This window comes from Gopherus evgoodei, chromosome 2, assembly GCF_007399415.2.
Source record: "Gopherus evgoodei ecotype Sinaloan lineage chromosome 2, rGopEvg1_v1.p, whole genome shotgun sequence".
NCBI classification, from domain to species: Eukaryota; Metazoa; Chordata; order Testudines; family Testudinidae; genus Gopherus; species Gopherus evgoodei.
In genome coordinates, this window is record NC_044323.1 from 254120233 (window position 1) to 254136541 (window position 16309).

At 39.6% G+C, this 16309-nt stretch overlaps 1 protein-coding gene across 3 annotated transcripts in view; it reads left to right on the top strand.

Annotated features, from left to right (window-relative positions):
* Nucleotides 1–16309, top strand: part of DPY19L4 (dpy-19 like 4) — a 56222-nt gene that overhangs the window by 25444 nt on the left and 14469 nt on the right. For all 3 annotated transcript variants that reach the window (XM_030553508.1, XM_030553509.1, XM_030553507.1), the window contains 6 exons: nt 1051–1124; nt 3962–4120; nt 6376–6495; nt 7474–7594; nt 8878–8934; nt 11579–11661. In XM_030553508.1, coding sequence (XP_030409368.1) covers nt 1051–1124; nt 3962–4120; nt 6376–6495; nt 7474–7594; nt 8878–8934; nt 11579–11661 — 614 coding nt within the window. The remainder of the gene's footprint in view (nt 1–1050; nt 1125–3961; nt 4121–6375; nt 6496–7473; nt 7595–8877; nt 8935–11578; nt 11662–16309) is intronic.

A 16309-nucleotide genomic window follows, 5' to 3' on the forward strand; every position in this document is an offset into this window, starting at 1 on the left:
TATTATAAATGTGAACAAAGTGAAAATATATAGTTGCCTCTCATAACTCAAGTATTTTTATCCAAAATAACACCTTTTGGGTTGAAACTAAAGCCCAGTCTACTCTGTCCTAGAAACAGTCTGTGAATCATATTTTAAATTGTTTAATAAATGTGCCTCAAGCACAATGTCTGTTATGGCTTGGCTGGCCAGTGTGAATGGGGCAAGCAACCAGGAATAGGTGTGACATTTTAAGCTCGACATTAATTTTCAGTTTCATCTGGAACTCAGGAAGGGAGACACTGTCTTAGTGGGAGTCATCGGGGCTGGGATTAGACAATGGGATTTTGCTTTGGTTTAGCCCTATGTTTTCGTGACTAAGTACCTCTTCTAAGCCAAAAAAACCCAAAACTTCCTGCACTTGCTCCCTCCCAAATTCTTCTTGGGTGTATTACTTAAGATAGATTTAAAAAAAAAAGTCAATACTCGCAAGATTTGTGAGAGAACACTCAAACTCCTTCCTTTGGTTGCTGCATTCAGTGTGGATCTTATGCTCTTGGAGCCACAGAAAAATTGGCTGATCTTGTAAAATGCAAGAACTGAATTATCTAGCCAGAAAAAAGTGAGTTAAGAAAAGTGTGTGAATGCTAAGGGATATAGTTTATTGGAAGGTCTCTGAAACACCTACAGCTTTTGGCTGAACCAGAGCTGTGTTCACTAGGGGAATCAATTACCATCCTCTTTGGTTTGCTCTGTGCTGGGATTATACCCAGTTTGCAGCTTTCACCCTGCTGGTGGCTGGTCTGGTGGAAGCTGGCTGGCAACTCTTCACTCTTCTCTCCATTTGAAGAACCGGAATGACGTGAAGAGTGTACAACCTTCTGGGAAACACTAAGAAAAATTTATTTAAATGAGATTTTACTGTATTATGAAATTCCTGAATTGATGACATCTTTGATTTAACTGTATTTTTGGGGTGCTTTGTTATTCCCTGCACTGTTTTGTAATCTGAAGGAAAAGAAGGCTATGTTACAGGTACTATTTAGTTATATTCACTTAATTTTTTTTCAGACATTTGTTCCCCATAAAGAAAATGAACATGTGTTGAAGTTCCTTGAAGTAAAATTTGGATTAAACACAACTAAGTAAGTTTGAGCTATTTATTTACAGCTGTCTAAAATACATAGAATTTTGAAATTACTTTGAAAAATACAAGCATTTAAATGCAGACGCTCCTAATATTTTGTAGGAAAACTTAAAAACTAATTTTTTACCTTTTTTTTTTTTTAAAAAATATGCTTGGGGTTTCTGGAATTCTGTAGCTTGGGGTTTCTGGAATTCTGGCACTTCAGTGCCACTTCCTGCAGCAAGGGTAAAAGTTTCTGGTTAGTTTTTTTCAATATTTAAACCCTGCATCAGAGAGCTCTGAAAACATCTTACTTCTAACCAATATTTCTAAGCCCTGGTCTAAACACTTGGAGGGGGAAGGGGAGAATCGATCTAATTTATGCAACTTCTACGTGAATAACATAGCTGAAGTCGACGTATTTAGATCGACTTACTGTGGTGTCTTCACCATGGTGAATCAACTGCTGCTGCTCCCCCGTCAACTCTGCCTGCACCTCTCGCGATGCTGGAGTACAGGAGTTGACGGGAGAGGGCTCAGAGGTCAATTTATCTAAAGTAGACACGATAAATTGATCCCCGCTGGATCGATCGCTGCCCGCCAATCTGGCAGGTAATGTAGACATACCCTAATAATAGTGGGAGACTAAGATGATGATGGGAAACCATGGAGCTAAATTCATATAGTCTAGAAAAGGGAAGACGAGAGAGAGAGAGAGAGAGAGAGAGAGAGAGAGAGAGAATCAACAATGAGTATTGTTACTTCAAACGTATTTTTGTAAGTAAATGGAGGGAATTATTGAAAATTTTGGAAGATTGTAAGACAAGGTGCTGTAATCCTTAAGATGAGAAGAAAATGTTAAGGCTTGATATTAAAAATGTGCTTTTAACCATAATAATTGGGCAGGGAGCTAGAGTACCAGAGCCAATGACAGGCACCATCACTGCAGATATTCTAGATTATTTTAAAAGCAACTAAGAATCCTGTGGCGCCTTACAGACTAACAGATGTTTTGGGTCATGAGCTTTCGTGGGTGAATACCCATTTCGTCGGATGCATGTAGTGGAAATTTCGAGGGGCAGGTATATATATGCAAGCTAGAGATAACGAGCTTAGTTCAATCAGGGAGGATGAGGCCCTGTTCTGTAGTTCAAAACCAGTTTCTCCTCCCTTGGTTTTCATACCTCAACGGCTAGACCAGGGCCTCATCTTTCTCGATTGAACTAACCTCGTTATCTTAGTTTGCTTCTTGCTTGCATATATATACCTGCCCCTGGAAATTTCCACTACATGCATCCGACGAAGTGGGTATTCACGCACGAAAGCTCATGCTCCAAAACGTCTGTTAGTCTGTAAGATGCCACAGGATTCTTTGCTGCTTTTACAGATCCAGACTAACACGGCTACCCCTCTGATAGATTATTTTAGATGAGACATAGATAATGATATTGAAATATGCACTTTGTTGAACTCTGAGAGCTCCCAGCACCTGAGACCAATGCTTACAAACTCTATACAGGAAGTGCTACCATCTCCACTGAAATGCACTTGCCTCTGTACAAAATGACTTCACAGCATTCCAGGACAGGAAGTAAAGAATACAATTACATACAACTGAAATTAATGGGGGAATTTTGGGAAGGCAGAATGTAATAAGCTTAGCCAAGACACAGTGATTAACATTCCTATTTTTCCTGAAAGCTCCAGAAAGGGTCCTTAATGGCTACATTTTGTCAGGATTTTGGTTTTATCTCAACTAACAGGTGCTTTAGAGATCTGTATATGAGACTTTTTACAGTGATTGTATTATTTCACTTTTAAGACATGGAGTTACTCCCCTTAAATCAGTGTTTGAGACAAAAGGATGAGAGTCCTCCTGGATAATTGTGAAGCTTCCCATTAGAATGATGGGAGCTTGATCTGTACTCTCATGATTTCCTGTCTCTCTTGAGGTTATCTTAGAAGTCCTGTTAAAATCTCTCACAATCCATTGCTTCTGGGAACAGCGCTAGAAACTGGGGGATAGGTACCAAGTGCAACTAACTTTGTCTAGAACAGGGATTGCGGCACAAAAGTTGTTAAAGTGACTCCTCACTAGTGCCCACTAATGTGGACGCAGTGCACTGTTCATCCTTAAACTGGTTCTGTCCAGACACATTGACTGAAAATGGTTTGATTCTCTAGAGTAGATGCAAAAAGAAGAAAAGAGGGAGAAGAAAGGGAGTGAGAAGTCCTAGTAAAGATACAGGAGATGAAGACATGGACAAATTCAGTGCATCATTTACATCATCGGTTTTACATTCCAGTAGAGGATATTGATTTTTAGCAATACATAAATTAAAGACTAGACTTCCTTGGTTCTCTGGTTGAATTCTTTTGTGAGAGGAAAGAAGGATTGTCAAGTGATTAAGACCCAGGACTGGAACTTGGGAATACCATGTTCTTTTCTTGGCTCTGCTGTAAGTTACCTATGTGATCTTCGATGAACTAGCTCAGCTTTCAGTTTCCTTCTCTGTGAAACGGGGATGAACACACTTTCTTTCTTCAAGAATAAGTCATTAGGTTTAATTTATTGATATTTGTGAAGTACTTTGTGATTCCCCAGAATGAAGTTTTTAGAAATGGATTTTTCCCTGTATAGAAGTGCTTATACAATGTTATAACCTGCTCTTTTCAGATCACAGAATATACATTTCAAGGATGATCTTATGAGCTGATTTTTAAAAAAAAACATGCCTGCAAAACCATTATATATTTGGAAAAAAATTGTTATTGGGGAGGAAATATATTAATTTGGATTCAGCTGAGCAGATGAACTAATAATTTTCTTTGTGTGTGGTATTTCTACCTTACTAGGAACTTTACAGTGAACTGGCTTCTTTGTCAAGAATCCCTTCAGACACCATCTCAAGACTTTTTTTTGCGGCTAACTCAGTCATCTCTATTGCCTTTTTATATTTTAGTATTAATTATCTGCCTTTCTTCTGTAACTCAAGTCATTTTAAGGAGAATTAGGTAAGTGGTTTATTTTTTATCGCTTATTTTTATACAGCTAATTTGATTATTATTAAATTATATATAAACGGCTAGTTGTAATCTTCTGATAGACCAGGGTGTGTAAAACTGTATAAAACATTTATGAATTTAGCCATAGCTTGATAGCAAATATGAATGGAAGAAAGCTCCATAGATAATTCCCAGATAGGTAGTACATCAGCCACCCTTGCTGCCAGAAGAGAGGAGGCCTGGATCCTTCTAAGAGCTCCTTCATTGTCAGCTTCTGACTAGTGTGTTTCTGGTAGGGAGTAGGGGGTGCAGAGTCTCCTGGCTGCTGCAAGAGGATTCATGTTTCTCTAGCATTTGTCTCCACCACAACCTCCTGGCTGCCATGAATAAGGTGAAGGAATGGAGAGGCTCTCCAGTAGTCAGCCTTTCCTCTGTCTTTTTTGGCCCTGATCTCCTATTATGAGTGCCTGTGTCTTCTGCTGCTGAGCAGGGAGATGGATAGCTCAGTGGTTTGAGCATTGGCCTGCTAAACCCAGGGTTGTGAGTTCAGTCCTTGAGGGGGCTACTTAGGGATCTGGGGCAAAAATCAGTACTTGGCCCTGTTAGTGAAGGCTGGACTCAATGACCTTTCAAGGTCCCTTCCAGTTCTAGGAGATTAGGGTATATCTCCAATTATAAAAAAAAAAAAAAAAAAAAAATGCCAAGCAGTAGAGTAAAACTGACCTGATTCCTTTGTTTCACTGTGGCTCACAAGATTCTGAAAAGAACCAAGTGTCCTCTTTGAATATGTCTTCACTGCACTGGGGTGTGTGTGTGTGGCAGATGTAGGCATACCTGAGCTTGCTTTGACTGAGAGAGCTCACTAAAAATAGCACTGAAACAGGGTAGCTCAGGCAGTTGTATGAGTTAGCCACCAGAGTACCAGCCCGCCTAGGTACACACTCAAGTGTCTAGCTCATACCACCACTTGTGCTGCTGCAGCTGTGCTACTATTTTTAGTGAGCTAGCTCAAACAAAGCTAACCCAGGGGTGCTTACACATGCTGCAGTCAAATCCCCTGAATACAGTGTAAACATACCCGTATTTTGAATCTGTTTTTGCTTGGTAAAACTGTGAACAGTAGAAGAGGCAATGGAACTGTCTGCAGGCTTAGAATGGCACCACTGCATAGGTCCTAATACAGAAGTTTATCTTTGAAATCTTAAGTGCTAGAAAATTACCTTACTCATTTCTGAAGAGTTTACATTGTGCTGAATGTAATGAAAGGTATAGATTCCCTCCTGTGCCAGGTCAAGCTTCCCACTTGCGAGGGGCAAAGATGAGAGTGGATTTTTCAAAATCTGTCAGACTTTTAGGAGATGAAGATTATGCCATATTTATTGGAAAGTTGTTTCCCCTGAGATTTGTAAAAAGTAATCAGCTTTGATGCATAATGATTTTGCCAGTTTTAATTTTCTCATTCTTCAAATTGATTTTACTTGTAATAATCATGACAACTTTGTGACAAGTAGTGGCTTCAATTTGTGCAACAAAACTCTTTTTCAGAAAATCTAAAAAAAGTCCAAACATTATTTTTTGATTGTGAAGTATTAATAGCCTTAGTTCTCCATTTAGTCACAATGAATTTATTATTGTGATGTAGCTCAAAATAATTTTATGATTGAATAAAATCTATTCCTTCTCATTCCACCTCTCACCTTCCGAGTTGGTGAATGGATTTGTTTTATATATGCAAGATAGCAACCTAAATCTGATACTGCTAGGATCTGTAATGATGAGATTGAACTTTCTTCCATCTCTTTTTCTGTCCTCAAATTAGAGGTGCAGTTACACTGATTCTACAGCTTGCAGTTGGGCTTATAATATGACAAAGCATAGTTTAACTTAAGTACAGCATAATTCAGTGCAGAATAGTTACATGTGTGAAGGCTTGTTACTCGTGAAGTAGATTCTCTTCTAAAGTTATTTTTGTTATCATAATGCCTAGGAGCCCTAATCATGGACCAAGCCATGGAGCCAGACAAGCACAGAACATAGACAGTCCCTGCCCTCAAAGAGCTTACAATCTAAATACAAGACAAGAGACATAAGATAAATACAGACAGATGGACAGGGTTACAAGGAAACAATAAGATAATATTGGTCAGCATGATAGATAGTGGTATCAGCATACCAGTGGCCTAACTGTTGTCAAGTTTTTTATAGGTATCACAGCTTGAGACACCATGTGAGATAAATACTGTTTCATTTTCTTCCAACTGCAGTGGTGAACCACTCAAAGAAAAAATTACACTTGACGATGGCCGAATTGGAGAGAGGCCAGAGATAGCTTATCATGTAATCCACACAATGTTAATGGGTTCTCTTGCAATGATGTTGGAAGGGTAAGTTTTATATTGATATTTCTGTTTTGAAAGTGGCAAAATATTACTAACTGGACATAGTTCTTTAGTCACCCTTTTAGAAGTTGTCCAAATTGTCCGCCTCCCACATTCTTCTCTGAAACCCATTTGACATACAACACTAGTAATTACCCTAGGGTAGCTCAGTGAGCTTTGACCATATATCTCCCCCACACACCCCCCTCCAAAAAAAAGTAGACTATGCTTAAGTATCTTTGGTTTCTTGAATGCATTTTTTTAGGTTTTTCCCAGCATAAATCTGAGACGTTAATTGGAACAAATTTTTAATCATTCCCCTGTTGGTCTTCAAATTCAGCTGCTGTGCTAGCATTCTTTTTAAATTCTGATGTTCCATTGAAATCTTATGTAACTTTTTGATGCACTAAGTAGTTCATGGTTAAGGCCATTCTTGAATTGTGGGATGATTTGTCCAATAATTGCTGCTGAGTTGTGGACAAGCCATGGAAAATTGTGGGAAAGTAACAATGGGCCTGTCTGTGGTAATAAGGTCCATTATTAGTTTTTCACGATTATTTGCTGTCAGGAGCACAGGGCTGAGAGTGGAGGCCTCTGTTGTTGGCCGCCCGGGGCTCCCACTGTCAAAATTGCAGTGGAAGCCTAATATTACAGGAGCCGCAATTTCCAAAATATTGCAAATTAAGTAGGGCCTTATTCGTGGTGTATCATGGAAACTAGAAATGGAAAAGACCTCTACTCCTTGTCTATTTAGGACATAATGAGATGTGCGTTTTTACATGTCAAGCAACAGCAAAGCAGTTTAAAAAGATATTCTGAACATTTTGTTCTTATGACACTCGATGTAGTGCTGTTTAGACTAAAACAATGACATTTTCCAGACTGTCAGCCAAATAAATTTTAGAGACAGGTGTGTGTTTGTGTCTGAAGTCTGAATACAATCTGTGCAATGTCTCATCTTTGGATTTTTGTGGTGTTTCCCAGCATAAAGTACCTGTGGACTCCCTATATGTGTATGCTTGCTGCATTTGGTGTATGCTCCCCTGAGCTTTGGATGACGCTTTTCAAGTGGCTTCGACTGAGAGCTGTACACCCAGTATTGCTGGTGAGTCATTGTTACCAGTCATTTTTAGCCAGTGTTGGTAGTTGTTAGAGCTAATGAATACATCTCTTTTACAAGGGGTGAGTAATTGAGAATTCTAAAGAAACATTTAAGATTAGAAAAATAGGGCAGCCTGGATAAATTTGTATTTAATTGTCGGGAAAGATTGAAAAATTGTCAAACTAAATAATAGCTGGAATTATTCATATAAGATTTGTTGAGACCATTTGTCTGCTCATGTTTATGCTACAGCCTCTAAAAGGCATCAGGGTTTAAGAGGGATAAATGCTGCTGTGGGAACCAGGACCATTTCTGTTGTAATCACAGCTCTACCACTGATGTGATGAGTGGTAAATCACATCTCTTTTCTGCCACGTGTTACCATTCTATAAAATGGGGATCATATCCAGTTACTCTGGGTGTTCTGAGGAATAATTATTTATTGAATGTTTGTGCAATGCTTTGGACATGTCACTTGCTATGTAAATGCTAACCAGTAGTGCTCTGTAAGAATTGCCAAGGCAGTTCTTCCAGTGCTAATGTAGTTGATACCAGGTTATGTAAAAACATCTATTTGTTTCTATTTCATGTTTTATTTTATGCATGCAATTAACTGATCTACTGCAGTTTTAATTGTCAATAGATTGCTTTGCATACATTCAGTACTAGAAATTACCAAAACCATGTTATACTACTCCTTCTTTGCAAGATCAGGTTGATTAGCTGGAATGCTGCTGTGCTGTATAATAGACTGTTCTTGTATTAATACTGTGATTCTGAATGAGAGAATAAATACAGTTAAAGGGAATTGAACTGCACTTTTCATTTTTTTTCTTTGTTTCTTGATCACATTAGTGAGAGAACCTGTTCACTCTTGCTTCCTTCCCCAGTTCATTTATGCACTTCATCACTGTTACTTGAAGAATAAACTATTCAGACCCAATACTACTAAAGTTAGTGAGCCAAATTCTGCAGTATTTAATCAAGTAAAATCCTGTTTGTTCATACTGAGTTTTGCTTGACTAAGAACTGCAGAATTTGTCATTTAATGTTCACGTCTGAGACTCGTTCTATTACAGCTGACATCTTTTAAATGTGCAGTATTGTTGTATACGATTTGGTCCAAGAATATTAGAGAGATGAGGTCCAATAAAAGATACTACCTATCCCACCTTGTGTCTCAGCTTTTAGGCAGAAACAATAAATATCCCAGGTTCCATGTGTGAGGAATAAAGGAGCTATCAGTAATATTTTTTCTTCTTTTTTTTTTTTTTTAAATATTCTAGGCTCTCATTCTGAGTATGGCAGTTCCAAGTATAATAGGTTTCAGCTTGTGGAAAGAGGTAAGAAAAAGAGTATTTTAAATGTTCATTGTAGGCACAGTAAAGTAATGTCTTGCTGGTGAGAGAAGATAGTGCCTATGTGAAGTGTGCTCTAATGAACACAGTTCTTTAAAAACGGCAAATAAAATCATATATACTTGTATGTATAGGGATACATAACAATTGTGGCTGGTGCAATTAAAAATGCATTAGTCTGTTGGCTGAAAACAAACACATTCATTTAAATTTTGGATTTATAAAGTAAAGTGATTGTACAGAGAGAATATTGCAAAAGTTAAACATTGAAACATTTTAAAGAGTATGTCATCCCATGCATGTTTTCACTGAGAGGCAGTTAGTTAAGTTGGAAGTAGAATTACAGAAGGCAGTTGCAAGTGCTTCATTTGAAAAGCTCCTGTCAACAAGAAATGGACTTCTTAGTTTAGAACCTTATGTAGAAATAGTCTAGATGTTCAAGTACTACACTAAAGGATACCATTTAGGCACTTGCATAGATGTATCCTGATTTTTAAAAAAAGTTCAGTTCTTTATTGCAGTAGTTCAGAAAAGCTATTTCTAAATACTTAATTGTTTTTTAACAGTTTATTTATTTGAGAAGTGTTAAAAGGTTTACAAATTCTTGCCATGTAAATATCAAAAACAAAACAATCATTACAATAGTGAGCTTTTGTTAAATAGACATTATACAGGAATCAGATTGCTCTTTTAACAGGTGTTATCATATTACAGAGTGAATAGTTGTTAAAATTTAAGTTTGGTAAATAGCAAATGTATCTGAAAATTGTAGCTCTTCTCTGTACTGAGATGACATGGACACAAAAACAAACAGATATAAACTGGCCATCAACAAGTTCAGGCTCAAAATTATGCAAAGGTTTCTAACCGAGGAGTTAAGTTCTGGAACAGCCTTCCAAGGGGCACGGGGTGGGAGCAAAAAACCAAATGGGCTTCAAGACTGAGCTTGATAAGTTTATGGAGGGAATGGTGTGATGGAACTGCCTACAATGGCATGTGGTGCATCGGCGACTGCCAGTAGCAAAAATCCCCAACAACTGGAGATGGGACACTAGATAGAGAGGGCTCTGTTACTACGGAGAATTTTTTTCCCAGGTATCTGCCTGATGAGTCTTGCCCGCATGCTCAGGGTCTAACTGATCACCATATTGGAGTCGGGAAGGAATTTTCTCTTGGGTCAGATTGGCAGAGACCCTAGGGCAGTGGTTCTTAACCAGGGGTATGCATACCCCAGGGGTATACACAAGTCTTGCATGGGGTACATCAATTCATCCAGACATTTGCCTAGTTTTACTAAAATTTCATACAGACAATGAATGACTTGTTTATATTGCTCTATATATTGACGTGTAAGTACAGTATTTGTATTCCAATTGATTTATTTTATAATTATATGGTGAAAGTGAGCAACTTTTCAGTAATAGTGTGCTGTGACACTTTGTATTTTTATGTCTGATTTTGTAAGCAAGTAGTTTTTTAAAGAGAGGTGCAACTTGTGGGTACGCAAGACAAATCAGACTCCTGAAAGGAGTACAGTAGTCTGGAATGGTTGAGAGCCACTGCCCTAGGGTTTTTTTTGCCTTCCTCTGCAACATGGGATATGGGTCACTTGCAGTTCTAAACCAGTGTAAATGGTGAATTCTCTGTAATCTGAAGTCTTTAAACCATGATTTGAGGACTTCAGTATCTCAGCCAGAGGTTAGGGGTTTATTACAGAAGTAGATGGGTGAGGTACTGGGGCCTGCAATGTGTGGGACATCAGACTAGATCGCGATGGTCCCTTAGTGATTAAGGTACAAACATCTGATTCAAATGGTTTATTATTGACATTCTGATACAATGGTATGTATAGCAGTAGAGTAAGACTTTCTTTACACATCTTCTGACTTCACATATGCTGCCAGTGCATTTAGATTGGCTCTCTGAGAAGCTGTAATGTCTAAAAAAAGAAGTTGTCAGATATAAATCTATTTAAAGTAAATAAAACTTGTTCGGTTGACTGGGGAATTCTGTACTTCAAATTGTTCTAACAGAACTCTTAGGGTTTGGACACCTAGTGGGCTCCGTATGTTACAAATCCAGTTAAGAAGTTTGTGTCATTATACCCTAGAACTGAACTGAAGGAAAGGGAGAAAAAGTTGCAAAATGTTAAAAAGATCCAGATGTTATAATAATTTTTCTCTCAAACTTCCATAATTTTATACTGAAGAGAATTGCATTGGGGTCATTTGAGGAACAGCAGAACACTTCAACACAATGCATTACTAGATTAAATTACATAGTATTGTTAGACCTACCTATTGAGGGACAACTGCAATTTAGTTTACTATTGTATGCTTCAAGTTACTGTCTCAAAAACCAAAGGGAAAAAGTTTGTGGGTTGTTTTTTTTTTTTAATATAAGGGGTCAGATTCACTCCTGGTGTAAATTCTTTGTTCTAAAACATTGAATTTGGACCAAAATATAGAACAGTTTTATTAGACTTTAATTGATCATCTGTAGCAATATTTCTTTTGTGACTGTAAAGACTACAGTTTACTCTTATTGCTATATTTAAAGTTACAGTGTTTATGAGCGATCACATTGGGCTTACCATGGTATGTAATAAACTTCTGTTTATTTTCTTCAGTATTTTCCTAGGATAATGACAGAGCTTTCAGAACTGCAAGAATTTTATGACTCAGATACAGTAGAACTCATGATGTGGGTAAAGTAAGTGTGAGTTCCTGGATGTATCTCTGTTTGGTTTTGCTCAAGGCATTTTTGTTTTGAGTAATAACAGCATATTTTATCATAAAACATAAGAACAGCCATACTGGGTCAGACCAAAGGTCATCTAGCCCAGTGTCCTGTCTTCTGACAGTAGCCAATGCCAGGTGCCCCAGAGGAAATGAACAGAACGGGTAATCGCCAAGTGATCCATCCCCTGTCACCCATTCCCGGCTTCTGGCAATCAGAGGCTAGGGACACCATCCCAGTGCATCCTTGCTAATAGCTGTTGATGGATCTATCCTCCATGAACTTATCTAGTTCTGTTTTGAACCCTGTTGTAGTCTTGGCCTTCACAACATCCTCTGGCAAGGAGTTCCACAGGTTAACTGTTCATTGTATGAAAAAATACTTCCTTTTGTTTGTTTTAAACCTGCTGCCTGTTAATTTCATTTGATGACCCCTAGTTCTTTTGTTATGAGGAGGAATAAATAACACTACCTTATTTACTTTCTCCACACCTGTAAAGATTTTATAGACCTCAATCATATCTGCCCTTAGTCATCTCTTTTCCAAGATGAAAAGTCCCAGTCTTATTAATTTCTTCTCATATGGCAGCTGTTTCATTCCCCTAATCATTTTTGTTGCCCTTGTCTGAACCTTTTCCAATTCCAATAAATCTTTTTTTAAGATGGGGCGACCACATCTGCATGCAGTATTCAACATGTGGGCATGCCATAGATTTATATAGAGGCAATATGATATTTTCTGTCTTATTATCATCCCTTTCTAATGATTCCCAACATTCTGTTCACTTTTTTGACTGCTACTGCACATTGAGTGGATGTTTTCAGAGAACTATCCACAATGACTCCAAGATCTCTTTCTTGAGTGGTAGCAGCCAATTTAGACCCTATCATTTTATAAGAACAAAAGAACAAATGGATATAAACTGGCCATCAGGAAGTTTAGACCTGAAATTAGATGAAGGTTTCTAACCATCAGAGGACTGAAGTTCTGGAACAGCCTTCCAAGGGGAGCAGTGGCGGCAAAAGACATATCTGGCTTCAAGACTAAACTTGATAAGTTTATGGAGGGGATGGTACGATGGGATAGCCTAATTTTGGCAATTATTTGATCTTTTACTATTAGTGGTAAATATGCCCAATGGCCTTTGATGGGATGTTAAATGAGGTGGGATCTGAGTTACAACAGAGAATTCTTTCCTGGGTGTCTGGCTGGTGAGTCTCGCCCACACACTCAGGGTTTAACTGATTGCCATATTTGGGGTCAGGAAGGAATTTTCCTCCAGGCAGATTGGCAGAGACCCTGGGGGTTTTCATCTTCCTCTGCAGTATGGAGCACTGGTCACTTGCTGGAGGATTCTCTGCACCTTGAAGTCTTTAAACCATGATTTAAGGACTTCAATAGCTCAGACATAGGTTAAGGGTTTGATACAGGAGTGGGTGTGTGGGATTCTGTGGCCAGCGTGTGCAGGAGGTCAGACTAGACAATCATAAAGGTTCCTTCTGACCTTAAAGTCTATGATTCTATATGTATAGTTGTGATTGTTTTCCAATGTTCATTACTTTGCATTTATCAACATTGAATTTCATCTGCCATTTTGTTGCCCAGTCACCCAGTTTTGAGAGATCCTTTTGTAGCTCTTTGCAGTCTGCCTGTGACTTTAACTATCTTAAGCAATTTTGTATCATCTGCAAATGTTGCCACCTCACTGTTTACCCCTTTTTCCAGATCATTTATGAATATATTGAAAAGGATAGGACCCAGTACAGAGCCCTGGGGGACACCACTATTTACCTCTCTCCATTCTGAAAACCTACCCTTTGTTTCCTATCTTTTAACCAGTTACCAGTTCATAAGAGGACCTTCCCTCTTATCCCATGAAGCTTACTTTGCTTAAGAGCCTTTGGTGAGGGACCTTGTCAAAGGCTTTCTGAAAATCTAAGTACACTATATCCACTGGATTCCCCTTGTCCACATGCTTGTTGACCTCCTTGAAGAATTCTAATAGATTGGCGAGGCATGATTTCCCTTTACAAAACCATGTTGACTCTTCCACAACAAATTATGTTCACCTATGTGTCTGACAACTTTGTTCTTTACTATGGTTTCAACCAGTTTGCCTGGTACTGAAGTCAGGTTTACCGACCTGTAATTGTCAGGATTACCTCTAGAACCCTTTTTAAAAATTGGCATCACATTAGCTATCCTCCAGTCATTTGGTACAGAAGATGATTAAATGATAGGTTACAGACTACAGTTATTAATCAAAATCCAGTTACTAATCTGAGTTTTCCCTCCATACTTGATTATGTGATTTGGGAAGAGAAAGAAGACAGGGATTATGGGCTTGATATTACTTCCATTTAAAGCAATGTGAACTTGTCATTGACTTCAGTGGGAGCAGAATCAGCTCCTGCATTGTATGTGACTTGCTTTCATATAACTTAATTACCAACCTTAATCACCAATTAAAAAACTTCAAGTTGGTGAATGTTATATTCTTAGTTCTTTAGATGCTGATTTTGTAATAGCTATTTGCAAAAAAACATTGGTGGAGACAAATATCAGGCTTGATCCTGCAAGGTGCATAACCACTTACGTTTTTAGCTGTATCAGAGCCAGAGTGCTCAGTAACTGGCAGTCTCAGCACTGCTGATGGAAGGAAGAAGAGATTTAAGTAAAGCAATAATGTAATGTAGTTGGTTCAAGACTTCCACTTTGACCAGGAGGCTGTCAGTTCTTGTCCATGGCTAGCTGTGTTGGTCATAACTAAGGCTACGTTTCAGTCACAGGCATTTTTAGTAAAAGACACGGACAGTAGACAAAAATTCAGAGCCCGTGACCTGTCCCTAACTTTTACTAAAAATACCTGTGATTAAAACTTGGGTGGGGGGGGCTGCCCCGGGCCACTGCAGGTGCTGGGAGAGGGCAGCCTGGGTGTTGGGGGTGGGGGGAGGTGGAAGCATGTGGCCTGGGACCCCCGCTGGTGCTGGGGGTGGGTGTGTGGGCAGGCAGCGATGTGTGGCCCGGGACCCCCGCTGGTGCTGCGGGTGGGTGGGCAGGCAGCAGTGTGTGTCCCAGGACCCACGCTGGTGCTGGGGTGGGGGCTGATGGGGCCGGCACGCTACCTACCTGCCTCCATGCCTCCCCCACCCAGCAGCAGCAGACTCCGTTTGGGTGTGGGAGCAGACAGGGCATTGGGGCATGGGATGGGGTGAGGCAGGCTCTGGGCGACACTTACCTGGCTGGGGGGCTCCCCAGAAGTGGTGACATCCCCCTCACTTGGCTCTGTCCTAGGTAGAGGCGTGGCCAGGCAGTTCTGTGCACCCCTGCCCCCAGCAGCTCCCATTGGCCACAGTTCCCAGCCAATGTGAGCTAGAAAGCGAGCATTCTGTCCGGAGGCAGCGTGCAGAGCTGCCTGGCCATGCCTCCTCCTAGCAGCTGAGCGAGGGGGATGTCGCCGCTTCTGGGGAGCCCCCCAGGCAAGTGCTGCCTAGAGCCCGCCTCACCCTGTTCTGTACTCCAATCCCCTGCCCCCTCCCACACCCAAACTCTGCTGCTGAGGGCGTGGTGGCTTGAGACTGCCCCAGCAATGGCCACTGCGCCTGGCGCAGGGGCTGCCTGAGCTGCCCCTGAGCCAGGTGCACCAGCCGCTGCAGAAGTAATGGAATCCGTGACCTCTGTGACAAACTCACAGCCTTAGTCATAACAAATAGTGAGAGTACAACTGAATCTTACTTGAAGAAAAAATAATTTATTTTTACAGATAAACTCTCTCTCAATGAGGACTACAGGTCCTGTTTGGCCTTTGCCCAGTGCAACATCTGTTCTGTTGATGCTCCTAGAACTTGTGCCTTTGAGGGTAGAATTGGGCCTCCTGTGTTCAAATAGTTTAGTGACTTTAACTGTACGTCTTCAGAAAAGACTAGGCTGATAATTCTGATGTTCCAACCAATTTCTTCTTTTTGTTAATAGCAGTGTAGGATATTTGTCATCCCTGTGGATCTTTATGGCAGCAAGTGGAACCATGCCAAGTGTATAATGACTTTTGCATTAGCCTGCATATATTACACATCAAGTACATAATTAATCATGGTGAATTGCTTTGAGATATGCTCAACAAAGAACAGTCTGACTACCACTTTTTACAGCTGTTTGTATTTTTAATGAAAATGGAAATTTTTCAATTTATAACTGAATATCTTTATTGGCATCCGCTGGCAGGCCACGAGACAGTTTGTTTACGTGCCTGCGGATGGTAAATGTAAACAAACTGTCTCGTGGCCTGTAGGTTGCCCACCACTGAACTACAGCCTGCTAAATATTTGTGTGACCTTTTTTGATAGTCAGGATGTCTAAATACATATATGTCTTTTACCAGTACATCTTCAAATAAAATAAAACCTTGCCAGGGCAGAACATATAAAAATATTTGTTGTGTGGTGGGACTTGCAGAAGCTTTTAATTGCTTTTTGTCGATAAGTTAGGTAAAATAACAGAGACATATTTTCTGAATACATCTTCTGAGCTACTTTTATATAAAAATTTGTATCTCTTTTATAGGAGCTCTGCTAGGTGTATATAAATATATAGCATCTCTTTTCTTGTTCTGTGGTTTCCATTT